Raw genomic sequence first — 12,839 nt, forward strand, 5'->3', positions numbered from 1 at the left:
CCCCCCCCCCCCCCCCCCCCATGAAAGTACTGGAATTGGGCGAGTGTAGTATTAGGTTTCATGGCTTAATAGTATCATATGATAGCTGTGGGATTAATAGGTTTCATTTCGTGTAGTTTTGACGACAATGTTGGCATAACCGGTGGAGTTAATTTTAAAGATACTTTGATGATACCACATGATAATCAGACAGGCAGGTGGATTTCTTCTTTCAGGTAAGTTTTGTAGCCCTGTCCTCTTTATCACTTCTTAATTTTTTTCGCTTTTTCATTTGCATCTTAAATTTACTTGGTGCGGTTCATCTAGCTCTACTCAATGAGACATTTTAAATTTACGTATGAATGGCTCAGTTTCACGTGATGTTCATATTGATATTCGAATCTTGCCAAAAGAATGAAAATGTCTCACTATTTTTTTTATTAAGCATCTTATTTTCTTATGTTAAATATGAAAATGTTTGATGCTCATGTCCTAGTATATGAATGATGGTACACTACAATTTTTTTTTAACACTGGGTTGCTAATCTTCTTACATGTAGCATATGTTGTAGTTCACGTATGAATTTTCTTGTGCCTGATCTCTTCAAAATGAATGATGATGCGCTGCATAAAGTTTCTGTAATTGGTGTTTTTTGGCTGGTTATCAAGTGTGGTTCTGAGAATGAAATATAAGCGATCTCGTTCTTTTAGTGATAATTTGCATATTGGACTCCAATTGTTAACGGCATCTGTTTATTTGGAAGCAGAGCAATTTGGGGTTGGGATGACTCGTACATTTTCATTGGAAATATGAAGCGAGCAGTAGACGTTATTTCACGGGCACAACGGAAGAAAGTCTTCGTTTTGCAGAGCCCCAACATATCTGCAATACCATGCAGGTTCGATGCACACCCTTACGATGTTGGAACGTTAGCAGGAGCCACGAGTGGGGGCCAGGTTTATATGTGGACAATGAGTCAAGATATTTAATTTGCTTCTACAGAGTTCTCGGGATAAGAATTTTGTACCATGAATTCCACCCAACAATCAAAACATACTTTCGGAGGAAGAAAAGGTAGCGTTATCTCTTCTTGCAATTGGATTTCGTGGGGAGAATCGTGTAAATGTTATGCAAATGTTATGCAAATTCTCTATAGCAAGGTCGACAAGTCACTTCATTTTTAAGTGGGTCTGTTCCCATTTGAATTGATTCCTAATTAGGAAGAAGCTTTAACTATTCATTACTTTCTTCCAAGAGATTAGTTCAGATGGGATTAGTTCTTCCTTGCATGAAAGCACAGCCTGTGCTGTTAGTTTCCCAAGCCAACCATGGTACAACAATCCCCTAGAACCAAGCCCTCCAAATAACCAGTACTTGCAAGAGCTGTTAGGTCTTACAATCTCGTCTATACAACCCATAAGAGGAAGAGATCCATGAGGAGTGAGTGGTGGCATTGCTCTAAGACCAGCCCTTGCTCTCCTGAAACTCCACTCCTTTATTGAGGGATAAATGGCAGACACCTTTGGTAAGAGTTCTGCAACCGCCCTTGAGCCCTCCTCTTCTGAAACTTCAGGTGATGAATTTGTTGATTTCCATTCCCATGTTGAACCCATATATAAACTTCTAGGACTCTGTATGGCTAGCCATGCATCTGACAGTATAGAAGGCCCAAGCTCTGGGTATGCATTGCTGAAATTTTAGTATTATACCAGATATCAGACTAACAGGATCAAGGAGTTTGAAGTTCAAATCTCGACCCCCGCACGGGTGCAAATTATGAATTTTTTGGAGGGATAATACATACTAAGCACAAAAAACCGATACCTGATATCGTCGGGAAGCTGAAAATGAGCTACTACACCTCTGCAAGTTCTCAAAGGAAGCTTTCCAGTAAGTTCAGGAAGCATGATCATTTTAGCACCAAGACAAACAATCACAGCATCGTATGTCCCTGCACAGAATGTTCTTTGAACAGTTTAATTCCAAGATAATGCTGAGAAGATTTGGCTTGAGAAATTTCACTTACCTTCTAGTTCACCCAGTTCCTTAATAGACTTTTTCTGCAAGAACAACTCCTTATGACCAAGACTTGAGGGTGATGTTTCCTTGGTCAGATTTTGACATGCTATAAACAGCGCCTATACATCAGATTGGGAACAAAAAAGATCAAAGATTTGTTTTAATCATAACAGATGGAAGAACAACTTAAGTATCATTTGCTTTGAAGTAGTGACCTCAAGATAACGTTGAGCGTTGATATTTACAGCTTGAGGCATATAAAAAGCTGTATTTAGAGGAATGTTAAGCTTAGGAACAAGATTCTGGGCAGCATCTCCATCGATTGTTTCGATTCTGCAGCTATCGAGTCCGTTCTGAGCATTCTGGGTAAATAACAAAGATACTATCAAGGTCGTTTTGACATTCTAATCAGAGTAATGTAACACAAATAGAAGGATATAATTACTTCTTTTAACATCATGAGATTCTTCAAGCTGATTGCAGGCCTCAAGATACCCCTGAAGTAAACAAAATACAGCAGAAGCATGTCAGGTGATGGGAATGAGTATATATCTCTCAGAAGCTAAAAGAAATGAAGTAACAGACCGTCTTAGAACAACGGATCCATTCATATTATGATATCCATCCAACTCTTTGGAGGGAAGTGCTGACTCCGCAACGCTTAAAAGCTTTAAGCACTCAGCCCAACACTCGGCACCTTTCCAGAGAGGTTTAACTGACATAATTTCAAGGGATTAGCCAATTTTTGCAAGGGAGATTGGGTAACTAAGTAGGTTGTTGGAACCTTTAGGAGAATAAGGGTGAAGAAGCCCTCCGGCGACTCCAGATGCTCCTCCACCAGTGCCAACTTCGTCATATATGTCGATAAGTAGAGATATGTCCTTAGGACAGAGCTGCAATAAACATAATATGATGAAGTGAAACATATATATCGAGCCTCACATTGGCAAGATAAGAAACCTCGAGATAAAACCCAAAATATATTAATTGGTAGCAGAAGCAAGATCAATCAACTTGAAGCATTAGAGGAAGTAGGAACCTCGGGAATCCATCCAGTTAATTACATTCATGAGTATGGGAGATCCATTGTTTAGATTTTTGGGCTCACTGCCTTAAGATAGAATATGTAGATGCAATGGCTACTAAGGTTCAATAGACCTTGGATTAGGGCTGATAAAATGAGGGAACATATTTCAAGAGCGTATGTCATCGAGCAGTCATAAATCATAAAGTTCACAAACACTTGAATTTCAAAGAGAGTTACAAATTACCCATAATTTAGATTAAGATTCAAAATCTAGATTCGGCACTTGATGGCCCTGACGTTCTCCTGCGACAATGTCAAATTACCTATTTAGTTCTAAGAGTGAAAGATTGTTCCCACCAACTAAGTGGGTTTTTTCAACTTGTTTTGTCATCTCGAAAATATTCAGTAGGTCGCACAACAAGTCTGCTTAACTTTGAAATTCTTATGGTTGAGCCACCGAAAAGTAAGGTGCATTTGTCTGTATAGTAACTTTTAATTTTTGAAAGTCTTTTTTAGCGCTCTTATTCTCGAGATCATTCTCATTTGGATATATCATTGATTCATTCACGTACCCTTCTAATCGAGTATCACAAAGTTCAATACACAAAAACCACAGTCCAACATCCCAAAAAAAAAAAAAAAAGGATTGAAGAAGAAAACAGTGTATGCAGCAGCCTAAGCAAGGTGTTGATGTATGATGAAACGAAGAGGAAAAAGAAAGCCACAGAGCCGGCGTACCTTCAACAAATGCCAAGTAACTGAAAGCCCAGCAAAACCAGCTCCAAGCACTGCGTACCTACAAAAGGATACCCCTCTCTGAGTACATACATATACATTTCGCAAAGGAACTCAGAAACGCACATTAATTAGGTAAAGAAAAGGTTGAAGAAGAACCTCAGAGGACGCGCCGAGAGAGAAGAAAGTGCTAACGACGGCGCGGCGGAGTGAACCGCCGAAGCTCGACACACACACACCATAATCGATCCTCTGTTCGATATCTTTTTGAAAATATAGCGTTTTATATTTTCATTCAAATAAATAATTCCCGACCAAGACCTGCCTCGACCTTTTTATGTACACACCCATTTTTTCTTTTTTTCCCCCAAATTTATTATTATTATTTTATTTTATTTTATTTTTATAACATTATTTTCTTTAAAAAAATTAATTCAATTCAATTTTTTTATATGAACTTCCAAAAATCTTAAAAGTTCTAATTTGTAATTTTGAATTTAACCCAAAATAAAAAATAATAAAAATAAAAATAAAAATAAAACAAGGTTCGTTATAATTACAAAAATAACCTTTTCTTCGTAAGTATTCCATAAAACAATGATTAAAAATGTTTATTCCAAACCTAAAACAAAAGGTTGTAACCCATTTGAATATCATCAGTTACCATTTTAAAAGTCGACGGTCTAATCCTTGTCGACACCTAACGTCATAATTCCAAAAACGGCACAAAAAGAAGGGTTTTTTTTTTTGGGACAATTTAGGTTAATTGCTTTCATATTAATCTCAAACAATGGGGAACCCCAAAAGTATGTCCAGAACTTACATCTTACAAGGCAGAATAAATGGATAAATTAGAGAGTCCTCGCTCAGAGTTGATAAAATAGACAACTTTTCTGTACAATCTTTATGGCTCTATTCATATGTTGTATGCTACCACAGTTGCACATTAGCTATCCACAGGGAATGCCTTTCACCAATCAATCTGTGTCACCCAAGTACCTTTCCTTCTTCAAGTACCAAAGAGCTGCTTCTGCTGCATGCTCCGCTGCCGCCTTCTTCGTCAAATGTGGTGCTCCGAAGAACTCGAAAATCGTATCGGGGGCTTCTTCTATCTCCAACACAACCTTGTATGTGAACCTGCAAAAAGATTGGACCATATTCAGACTTCCTGCTTTTAAGAATATTCCCAGATTGTGAGGACTCACATCTTTAAATGGCTTGGTCCTTCCTCATTCATGCAGTTAAATGAAGGGTGATTCCAATGGTTTATGGCACAAACTTCATGCAGACGAGATCTTGCCGTTGTTTTCCCCGACCGACCTAAAAAGACCACCGCGCATTACAAAATAATTCAACACATAAGAATAGTAGCTGCCACGGTGCCTACCTGACGATGACGATGATGACGATGACGACGACGACGACGACAGCAAGTCTGTTGAACTATCATGACCTTCAAGGGGGATGCTAGGCTTCAGCTGTTCTCCTGCAGCTCCAGATGAAGAAGCCAGCGTTTCACTCATCCGTGTAATACGAAATGGATGAGAATTCCCAACTTCATGGTGCACACGAGGATCTAAGTCTGCACCAGAAAATTCTAAGCCATCGTCGATTTGATCCATCGTGACCGAGGGCGTTTCATCATAACCAATCAATTTAGGTTTCATCTTCTCGCTCGACTTTAAAATCTTCTCTAATGAATTCACCTCAGGTATGAATCCTTGAGCCTGCAGCAGAATGTTAAGAAAATTGCTAAAACCATAGATTCATGTGATAGAAAGGCATGTATATTTAAACTCATATCCACCTTCAACTTCGTGAGTATAGAGTTGGCAGCGATTTTCTCGGCGTCTTTCTTTCGACGGTTGACAGCAGAAGCCGTGGCATGAAAGTCGTCCCCTTTCACCTCTGCTTCAACCGAGTAATATTTTTCCATTTTCGATGGATTAAACTGAAGTTTCCAGCCACAATTTTGACAAACTTCGATTATGTCGCGAATAGGACTAAGCTGGAAGCCTGAAGAGCTCATGATAGGATCCAGAAATGATAACATTATCTTCCAGACATAGTTCATATCAAACCCTGTATCAACAAGAACGGCCCCAACACTAGACTCCACCAAGTCTCCCAAAGGCTGCAAGCAATGTAAGATGCAGCATTCAAATGAGGGAACAAACGAAAGTAGTCCACATAATGTTGTCGTTGAATTGTATATCTAATACCTTTGGACATCTCGGCTGCTCGAGCGAATCTCTTTCCGAAGGAAGTGATTTGATGAAGTCTACATAACTTTTTATATCACTTTGAAGGCTAGCAGAATCACAAAGCAGAAACTTGTAGAAGAATCGATCGACCGCAACGTTGGCAAAAGCTTCGTTCCTCACAAACACTGATCTCAAATCCGTCAATAGACCCGGCTTCAGCTTAGGATATGCTGAATATAGATACGACATGATCAAGTAATCCAGGACGGCGTCCCCAAGAAACTCTAATCTCTGTTCAAACCCATAGCAAAGATCAACAAAATGGCAATGTTAAGAACAAATTCGAGGTGGAAAAAGAGAAAGTTCATACCTGGTAACAACCTCCTCCGTGCTTGTGGTAAGTCGGATGTACGAGCGCCTGCAGCAACAGACCTTTATGGAGAAATTTATAGCCTAATGAGCTTTGAAGTGCAGAAATGTTTATAGTATCTGCAAGTAGGACGTAAGCCTTGCTTGCCACGAGAGCATTGGTAACCTGCGAAGCTTCGAATTCTACTTTTATGCCGATCCATTTGAGAAATGCAATTGCAGCTTTGAAGCCACTGTCGACTAGGAATGCTCCTACCAGAGCTTCGACCACATCGCTGATCGTTTTCTTCTGTAACCAGTGATGGCCTTTGCTGCACTTGGTCTCACTAGCTTTTGCATTATTTGTTGCATTATCGTGAGAATGGATATCGTTTCGTGTTTCCTCGTTACAAATTCTTGGGCAAGGACGACCAAGTAAATAAAATTGGCTAGGTTCAAATGGCTGGTCACGTATGTATACCTGAAACAAGAAATGATACTTGCACTGATATTATGATCCATTGAATGTGGGTATCAAATGCCAACTTCTATCAAAAATGATATCAACATCTATTGATCAATCTCAGGATATATCATACCTGTAAATTCTTTCTAGTTGCTAGCTTGAACAAATTGATATTTTTCACCAAATAAGAACGTCGTCGTGTAAGTTCTCCTTCATCGAACTTATCGTGGGCGAGAAAAAGGTACCTTGCTACGGCAAATTTAAGGAAAGAGTCACCAAGTATTTCAAGCCTTTCCAGGGAAATTCGTTCCTGGCACTTCTCAGTGGTGAGAGCTTCTAGAATCTAATAAGAAAACTCATAGCTATTAAAGGCATGAAATGAATCACAATGTGTACAGAAATTCAAAGTGCAAGACAGAGCAACCCACTCTGTTAGCAGTAACCTCAGCTCCTGCTGGAAAACCAGCCGCTAGCATACACTTCAATTCAATAGCAACAAGCAAATTTTCTAGACGATGCATAATTGATGGCAACAAAGATATAGAGCTCCCGATGTCTTTCGAAAATCCAGTTATCTTCAATTGACAAAGCTCGGGAGCGATATCGATAAAATATTCTTCCAGATAAGGTGCTTCTGCATCAAGTTATAGACCTTGTAAATTGTAAATCATTATGTAGCAAGTATGGCTATCGAAGTTACTCGTATACCGCAGGTGAAGTATTAAAAAGAAACTTTAATATTGAGCATTGACTGAACAACGAAACAAAATGTAACGACCCAGGTCCACCGTTAGCCTTTGGGCTTCCCCTCAAGGTTTTTTAAAACGCGTCTGCTAGAGAGAGGTTTCCACACCCTCATAAAGGGTGTTTCGTTCTCCTCCCCAACCAATGTGGGATCTCACAATCCACCCCCCTTCAAGGTCCAGCGTCCTCACTGGCACTCGTTCCTTTCTACAATCGATGTGGGGCCCCCACCAAATCCACCCCCTTCAGGACCCAGTGTCCTTGCTGGCACAACGCCTCGTGTCTACCCCCTTCAGGGAACGGCCTTCTCACTGGCACATCGCCCGGTGTCTGGCTCTGATACCATTTATAACGACCCAAGTCCACCGCTAGCAGATATTGTCCTCTTTGGGCTTTCCCTTTCGAGCTTCCCCTCAAGATTTTTAAAACGTGTCTGCTAGGGAGAGGTTTTCACACCCTTATAAGGGTGCTTCGTTCTCCTCCCCAACCGATATGAGATCTCACACAAAAGATGTCGAAGTAATTACAGAAATGAAAACTCGATCCGACTCTTCCAGCACCTGTATCCAGCCAACTTAATCTAAAATTACTAGTACAGGTAGCAAAAGAACTAAGAACATTACCAGAATCTTTCTGCTTTCTATCATGTAGCAAGTTGTGCAAACTGAATAGGGGTTTTGCACAAAGAAGAGGCTGCTCAGGGTATTTAAGTTGAATGCCAAACCTGATCACAACATTCATACAGAAAGTTTATAAATGTAATACAAATAAGCACTAATAAAGATATCGGAATATTAGAGTAAATTAGAGAGAACCAAGGTACTGCATAGAAACCTACCTGGTCTTTAAATGCTCAAAATGACTCAAGGACCCTGAGTCCTTGTATTGGCTGTATCCATTCTTCCTCCTCACAATGTTAGTAACAAAAAAGAATTCACGCTTGTAGGGGACGTACACTAAACTATTCTCGATATCACTCGACCTTCTACGGCCATCATAAAGGATCAAATGGGTATCCGAGGAAGCAGTTTCTTTGACGATAGAGCATGCATGATTCTGGAAAATTTGGGAGGATAAACATCTTCTAATAACTTTCCAATCTATGAAAACCGATCCCTCAATATCGTGGACAATCACAGGAAGCAACAAGTAAGATGTCGATGAAATAGATCTAGAGACATTATTCCTCAATGGAATGTAGTCGTGAACAAATTCTGATCTGTCTAAAATGACCTTAAGAAACATCTCCTGAAAACACTCAGCCTGGGTAATCTGACAAGCATAGGTACATAGGGTAAATTTGAAAATTATAAGAGAACAATTTAATCCAGAGTCAGTAGATGAACCCATTTACCTCATTCTCCATAAGCTCGACGACCCTTGATGGCATCAAATTTACCTTTACAGATCTTCCATGTGCAAGATGAAGCTCAAGGTCCATTCTCACAGCCTCCTGGGGAAGTGGTGCCTTCACAAATAACCCAAATTCTTTGTAGATCCTATCTTCAGGATTTGGAGTAAATTTAATATGGTAACAGTAAAGAATAACATATCCAAAGCCAGTCCAAGACTCTTTGAAAGCAGCAGGAGATATCATCTCATGAAGCTCCCGTCGCGAAGTCTCATCTGCAACCATGCTCACAAATATCAACCAAGACCCATAAAAATAAAATTAAAAATCAGGGAGTTACTCAAGTGAACCTTCGGAGCTGTCAGAATCAGAGTCAAGTTCTAATTCCCCTTCATTGGCATTGTCTCTCATGGGCAAGAGATAGTCACTGAGAGCACCAAGTTTATGCAATTCCTCTACAGCTTTTAGACAAGCATCCTTTTTAGCAGCAACCCCAGAAGGCTGTGGTCTGCTGACAATTTGGGGGATCGGTGCATTGGAGGGCAGAATTGCATGACATATAGTTCCTCCTAAATCATCACAATAGAAAAACTTCGGCTTGGGGTCGAAGTACCTGTTTGTACAAGAATATCATGAAAGATTATATATTATTAAGATAAATTAAGCCCACTATATGAAATTAAAGTAATTGAATGTGTTAGAGAAAGCTTCGCTTACGTGTCATGTGGAAGTTTTGAGCAATATTCATGTAGTAAAGATATACTTCTTCCAGAAGTGACAGACGCACCAGTTGAAATCACTCTATAGATGCTTTCTTCATGACCATCAAATGTCTCAACGGATGAGCGAGAAGAAATTTCTCTGTTCATCCGTTTTTCATCTTTATGAAACTCATCTATCAACCCTAGCTCCTTTTCATTTCCACTGAGAAACAGAAGAATTTGATCAACTAAAGAATCTTTTGAAACAATAATTGGTTGTAATTTAAATAAAGATAAGAACAGGACCTATCAACAAGGAAGGCATATTCAGACTGAGGCATTCGTGCTCGACCTCTTGATTGTATAAAGCTAGATACTGTTTCAGGAAGATCAAATCGTATCACAAGACAGCAGGTCTGAATATCAAGCCCTTCTTCACCAACCTTCGTTGCAATCAAAAGGTTTAGCTGCCAAGCAATTAGCCACAAGGATTAATCATAAAATTCAACTCTTTGAAGTTCAAAATAACCATTAGCTTCCTACATACTCAATTAGTTTATGATTACTTTTTAACTTCAAAGAGTTGAGTTTTATCATAAAAGTCATTAGTGTACTAAGGTGGTAGAGGAGATTCAGGACATTCATAGTCAGAGAGTCAAGGACATACTGTATCAACTGAATTGATGATTTAATTTTCAATCAACTAGTTGGGTGCGTGACAACGTACCTCTCCTGATCGGAATTTTGTAAGAATATGGTTCATGGTCTTCCTTGACATGCTCCTCAACTTTGAGTGGACTCCGACGAGAAAATCACACTTCCAATATGCCAGAAATTTGAGGTTCTGAAGTATGTACGACAAGGACCTAGCTATAACTATTCTATTCACAAAAATTATACACTTCATGTTGGGTCGATGCCTGAAATGACGAAACAGAGAAAATAGCATGTTTTAGCAAGCTTTACAAGAAATCCACTTTCTTGAATACAAATTAAAGATATGCAAAAGACATAAGCTGTGCAGATCTGCCAGAAAGATCCAGCCACCTCCTTATACTTGTGTATATACGTATGCAGCTATAGGTTGTGTTATCAATAGCATTACAGTATACAAATTTGTTCATAAACAAAATCCCTTTGTAACACATAATAATCAATATTCAACGTAACAACCTCGATACATATATATTCTGCAAATGAGCAGCGACTGTTCTCCAATTCTCTTCAACCTACTTGGGTCTTTATATATATTCCAAAAGGGGGTTACATCTCTCTCTCTCTCTTTTTCGAGGGAGAGTACAATTCTCACATAGTCGTGCATTCCTCTCACTTCCACAAAGACAATAATAAAACATAAAAGTAATGGTAGACAGTAAAAGATTTCAATTCTAACCTGAAGGAAGAAAGAATTCCAATAAGCCGTAAAAGCTTCTTTGAGAAACATGGCTCTTTCAAAATATCAACATTTAACATATCTGACACCCCAGCATCTACAAAAGGGTCGCAAATATCTCAGTTAAGGGAGCACAAATGTCGTCATGATATATTAGTGTTGACAGTACTGGTCCACCGAATTGTCGAATGGAGCATAAGATCAACAGAATGAGAATAATAGCTATAAATCAGAGAGGAACCAAAATCTAATCTACTCCAAAAGAAATTTGAAGTACCTATCTTGCAACCCGATGCGAAAATTTCAGCAGCTTGATTAAGATATCTATCACTTATGGAGTCATGTTTTGGGTTTGCCGCTGCTGCCTCTATCAATTCACTTCGCTCAGAGTTATCTTCACTTAAGAGAATTTTACTGGCCTAAGAAAACAGATAAGAAAAGATCAATAAGTAAAGCTAACATGAAGACAGATAAAATTGTATGTGTCAAACGAACAGAAAAGGATCAACAGAAATTTTCCATAAAGAATCACTCATCATTTTGTTAGATATCAAAAGATGAACCTTATTTATACCACCATAGAAAACTTCACGTTAGTCTCTTTCGTTCCATCACCCGCCTCCCACTCCCAACAAGGACAAAGGAAAGAAATATGTGAATTTGAGTAAAAAGTTGTCTACTAAAGCAATGTAGATTTGCTACCCCCATCTCACCAAAAACAAAGAAGTAAAATAAAACTTCTATTATAGATAGAGCTTTTTAACCTCTTTCTATAAGCTCCTCCCACAAAAACAAACAAACAAACAAACAAAAAGTTAACACAAACATCGAGTACAGGAAATATATGTATAACAAAATAGGGAAATAAGAAGGCAGTAAGATGCTGAAAAGTTTTACCTGCAATGCCCCCCAAACACCAAGGTTTTCCAAACAAAATATGATATTTTTGTGCATCCTGCACAACAGTTTCTTGGTGGCCAGCAGTCCTTCGTGTTCACCTTTCATCTGACCAAGAGCCACTATACACTGCTCTCTCCCAAGAAAAGGAAGAAGTGAAACTCTATCTAGATAACGAAGTTGTTACAAAGATTAATTGCCGAAATACCTGGCATTTCACGTCCTCAAGTGGGCAACAGTAAGTCATAAATGAGCTAGACGACCCAGTTGCAACAGGACCATAATAATAGATTTTAAAACGTGGTGATGACACAAACGCTTCCAGTTCTTCCCTATCTTCAACTGAATAAACCTACGAAAGGAAGGTCGATTTCTATTTTTACATCATGCTCAACCATCCACTAAATTTAAACACAAAGCATAGTTTTTTTTCCCTTGACTTTATGAACAGTTCTAATACTGTAGTACTGCATCAGGGTAATATAAGTTCATATGCCCAGGAGAAATCCAAAACTGATCATATAAGAAATTTTTTGGAAAATGTTTGATTGGAACTTGTTATTTCAAATATATGTTTGCTCAAATTTTAGGTGTTTTGAGGAAATTTACTATTCCAATGGGATTAGTTTTTAAATTTGACACGTGAAACGAGAACTGCACAGGACTGTGCTTGATCTATGAATCCTTGATTCCTTGGAAATATTCTTTTTTAAAGAAAAAGATGTCCACTTGATTAACCTTCGTTTATTTTACACAAGTAGAATTTTTTCTGACCTTACATTGTAATTATTTCTTTTGGATTCATTTACTACACTGTAGTATTTACGATTTTCTATATGAAAATTACTGTCTCCTTATCAAAATAACAACACCACCAGTGTTCCTGATTTTTTTTTTTTTTTTTTTTTTTTTTTTTTTTTTTTTTTTTTTTTTTTTTTTTTTTTTTTTTTTTTTTTTTTTTTTTTTTTTTTTTT

The 12,839-nt window shown here is 38.4% G+C and overlaps 3 protein-coding genes across 6 annotated transcripts in view; 1 reads left to right on the forward strand and 2 right to left on the reverse strand.

The window, feature by feature from the left end:
• Positions 1–1,164, forward strand: part of LOC111429975 (WD repeat-containing protein 76) — a 12,490-nt gene extending 11,326 nt beyond the window's left edge. For both annotated transcript variants that reach the window (XM_023066065.1, XM_023066067.1), the window contains exons 4-5: positions 117–215; positions 747–1,164. In XM_023066065.1, coding sequence (XP_022921833.1) covers positions 117–215; positions 747–969 — 322 coding nt within the window. In that variant the 3' untranslated portion in view covers positions 970–1,164. The remainder of the gene's footprint in view (positions 1–116; positions 216–746) is intronic.
• A 29-nt stretch (positions 1,165–1,193) lies between these two features.
• On the reverse strand, positions 1,194–4,041 carry LOC111429976. The gene is made up of 9 exons (XM_023066068.1): positions 3,921–4,041; positions 3,765–3,822; positions 2,784–2,892; positions 2,585–2,714; positions 2,445–2,496; positions 2,215–2,361; positions 2,007–2,118; positions 1,805–1,931; positions 1,194–1,669 (listed from the first exon to the last, which is right to left on the reverse strand). Exons 1-9 carry the CDS (start codon positions 4,001–4,003, stop codon positions 1,210–1,212), a joined length of 1,278 nt encoding a protein of 425 aa, XP_022921836.1. The 5' UTR covers positions 4,004–4,041; the 3' UTR covers positions 1,194–1,209.
• Positions 4,042–4,517: 476 nt separating this feature from the next.
• LOC111429985 (dicer-like protein 4) overlaps positions 4,518–12,839 on the reverse strand; it is a 13,687-nt gene continuing 5,365 nt past the window's right edge. For 2 of the 3 annotated variants that reach the window (XM_023066076.1, XM_023066079.1), the window contains 19 exons: positions 12,074–12,217; positions 11,866–11,994; positions 11,246–11,387; positions 10,969–11,065; positions 10,303–10,495; positions 9,882–10,042; positions 9,592–9,798; positions 9,225–9,487; positions 8,878–9,149; positions 8,362–8,795; positions 8,147–8,247; positions 7,208–7,413; positions 6,913–7,122; positions 6,336–6,794; positions 5,984–6,256; positions 5,569–5,895; positions 5,149–5,488; positions 4,967–5,081; positions 4,518–4,898 (listed from right to left, as the gene is read on the reverse strand). In XM_023066076.1, the coding sequence (XP_022921844.1) occupies positions 4,739–4,898; positions 4,967–5,081; positions 5,149–5,488; positions 5,569–5,895; positions 5,984–6,256; positions 6,336–6,794; positions 6,913–7,122; positions 7,208–7,413; positions 8,147–8,247; positions 8,362–8,795; positions 8,878–9,149; positions 9,225–9,487; positions 9,592–9,798; positions 9,882–10,042; positions 10,303–10,495; positions 10,969–11,065; positions 11,246–11,387; positions 11,866–11,994; positions 12,074–12,217 (4,233 nt within the window). In that variant the 3' untranslated portion in view covers positions 4,518–4,738. The remainder of the gene's footprint in view (positions 4,899–4,966; positions 5,082–5,148; positions 5,489–5,568; positions 5,896–5,983; positions 6,257–6,335; positions 6,795–6,912; positions 7,123–7,207; positions 7,414–8,146; positions 8,248–8,361; positions 8,796–8,877; positions 9,150–9,224; positions 9,488–9,591; positions 9,799–9,881; positions 10,043–10,302; positions 10,496–10,968; positions 11,066–11,245; positions 11,388–11,865; positions 11,995–12,073; positions 12,218–12,839) is intronic. The other variant, XM_023066078.1, reaches the window with a different exon arrangement.

Source organism: Cucurbita moschata, unplaced genomic scaffold, assembly GCF_002738365.1.
Source record: "Cucurbita moschata cultivar Rifu unplaced genomic scaffold, Cmos_1.0 Cmo_Scf00032, whole genome shotgun sequence".
In the NCBI taxonomy this organism is placed as follows: Eukaryota; Viridiplantae; Streptophyta; class Magnoliopsida; order Cucurbitales; family Cucurbitaceae; genus Cucurbita; species Cucurbita moschata.